Raw genomic sequence first — 2363 nt, 5'->3', positions numbered from 1 at the left:
GGTGGTACTTTTAGATGGGTGCAACTCCTCCTTTTACGCCTGATCCTGAACCCTTCATAGCTGAAGTTTTGCCTCTTGGTTAGGAAAGTGCCCAAAAAGGAAAGGGCAAAGGCCTGCACAAGCACATCCCGCTGGGCTGCTGGGAGAGAGAAAGGAGAGTAGCTTCTCTGTAGCAGTGTGTGCACCTCAGCATCCTCTTGCCAGCAGTGGGTTCCTCTAACCTTGTGTTTCTGCTTTTCTTTCTCTCCTGAAGAAAGAAAAATCCAAATCAAGTAGCAGCACTACCCGAGAACCCAATGGCTTCCCTGCTGACACCTCTGCCAACTCGTCTCTCCTCTTGGAGTTTCAAGGTGAGTTTGGCTCAGCCCTCTTCAAGCTGAAGAAAGACTAAGGCCTTACAGAAGCTGGGATGTTGCTGGCTTATCTATATTTTGTGTATTGGGAAGAGCAGCATATGCCTTCAGTGCAGGGTTGTGCTGGTCCACTTCTGGACTGTCCCTGTTGAAATAGTTTATTTTTGCTGTCAGAAGGAATCTTAACTGGCTGTTTCTGGGATCTTCCTGTAGGAAGCTTCATGGGGAACTGGAAGAGTGAGGGTTCCCATTCCCACTTTGCAATCCCTGCTGGGGAGAGGCTGGTAGCTGCCTGCAGCTGAGCCCGCTGCTTCCAGCGGTGACTTGCATGGACCTTAGGATGAAAGGGCAGAGGATCTCCTTGACCTTGCTCTTGATCCCAGAGCACTGCAGCCAGCTGTGAGCAGGCTGGCCTCTGTGGTGGGGCTGAGCAAGGCTCAATCAGCGCATGGACTCGCTGCTGGAGCAGAGCATATGCCTGTCCCCAGCCTCTCCACTCAACTCCCGGTGCAGCCAAAGAAAATTGGGGAAAGTGTTGGCACTTCCAGTAGATGTGGTGAGAAGGTCAGGGTTGCAGGTCTGCAGTTTGGGAGCGCTTTACCTGGAAAAGATGTGCACCAGGATTGTCTGCCTGTCCGGAGGCAGGTGCTGAGCGTTGCTCCTGGTGTCGGGTTGCTGCCTCACAAGCAGAAGAGGTACAAAACCCTGGTACACAGCAAGAGGTCTCCTGCCCTTGAATGCCTGGGGCCCTCACAAGCTGCAGACATGAGATTTGGCAGCACAGTGCTTTGTATCGCCCCTGTGCCTTCCGCTCATTCTTTCTAAATAGCCTAGAGTCACTTTGTCTGCTGAGACTCATTCCCCAGGGAGAAGCACTCCCGTTCCAGTGGGCCAGTTGTGTATTTGCTGCCAGCTGTGTCCCAGCAGGGAGTCCTGTGCCCAGCAGCCCTTTAATGTTGGTGGGTGACAGTGAATCCCTGTACTCTCACTGCCTCTGACTGTGTTCTTCCTACTCCCTAAGATCCTGGCGCGCAGTGCCGCCCTCGGCTGCCTGTGCCCCTGGGTCAAGGTGCTCTTCTTCACTAGGTGCTGTTTCTGCAGATGAGAACAGCAACCAGAGCTCCCTGTCGGACGTCTACCAGCTCAAGGTGGACAGCAGCCCCAACTCCAGCCCCAGTCCCCAGCAGAGCGAGTCCATGAGTCCTGCCCACACGTCCGACTTCCGCACGGACGACTCGCAGCCACCCACACTGGGGCAGGAGACACTGGAAGGTGGGTGCTGGGCTGGGAAGGAGATGGACGGCTGGAGCCATTGCTTGTCCAGTGGGTGACTGAGGCACTGCTGGAAGTGGGCAGGGCAGCAGAGACTTGTGTCTTCTGCTGGAGGTCTCCTCTCCTGGCTCAGCACTGAGCTGGGTACTGCTGTGCTCCTGGGTCAGCTGTTCCATTAACCCTTCTGTTCTGTTAACCCAGAGCCCTCCCTGCCTTCCTCGGAAGTTGCAGATGAGCCTCCCACTCTCACAAAGGAAGAGCCAGTTCCCCTTGAGACTCAGGTAAGGGAAGGGGGATTGAAACCACATCTAAATGCATGTGGACCCAGTTTGTGCCTTTCACCCTTGTTTATGCCCATCGTAGCAGAAACATCTTGCCTGATGGACTTGCTCTGCCTCCAAACCTCCTGGCTTCCCAAGCCATCCCCTGGTTCAGTTCAGGTGTTGAAGTGTGAAGAAAGGATGTGGAGGTGGAGTAAAAAAACAATTCTAGCTGATTCCGGGGCTGAAGTGGATTCTTGCTCCTGGTGCCCTGGGACTTCTTCACAGATGAAAGCCCAGGGTGTCCCCACAGCATGATGCAGCTTTGTCTAGGCCTGCATGGGCACGCTGAGCTCCTGTCACTGCCTGTGACTTCTGCCTCTGGCTCTTGCAGGTAACTGAAGAGGAGGAGGACTCCGGTGCGCCGCCTCTGAAGAGATTTTGTGCCGATCAGAACTCTGTGTGCCACACGGCCTCA

General features: G+C 54.7%; 1 protein-coding gene across 1 annotated transcript; it reads left to right on the top strand.

Moving 5' to 3' along the window:
* Positions 1 to 253: 253 nt before the first annotated feature.
* BCL7B (B-cell CLL/lymphoma 7B) lies at positions 254 to 2357 on the top strand (the record flags this gene model as incomplete). The annotated part of the gene is made up of 4 exons (XM_010285705.1): positions 254 to 350; positions 1455 to 1625; positions 1827 to 1906; positions 2280 to 2357. Coding segments are annotated over 4 exons (426 nt in total), but the record flags the coding sequence as incomplete, so codon positions are not given.
* Positions 2358 to 2363: the final 6 nt, after the last annotated feature.

This window comes from Phaethon lepturus, unplaced genomic scaffold (genome assembly GCF_000687285.1).
Source record: "Phaethon lepturus isolate BGI_N335 unplaced genomic scaffold, ASM68728v1 Scaffold55404, whole genome shotgun sequence".
Taxonomy (NCBI): Eukaryota; Metazoa; Chordata; class Aves; order Phaethontiformes; family Phaethontidae; genus Phaethon; species Phaethon lepturus.
Note: the sequence above shows the minus strand (reverse complement) of the source record. Positions and strands in the feature narration are given on the sequence as shown.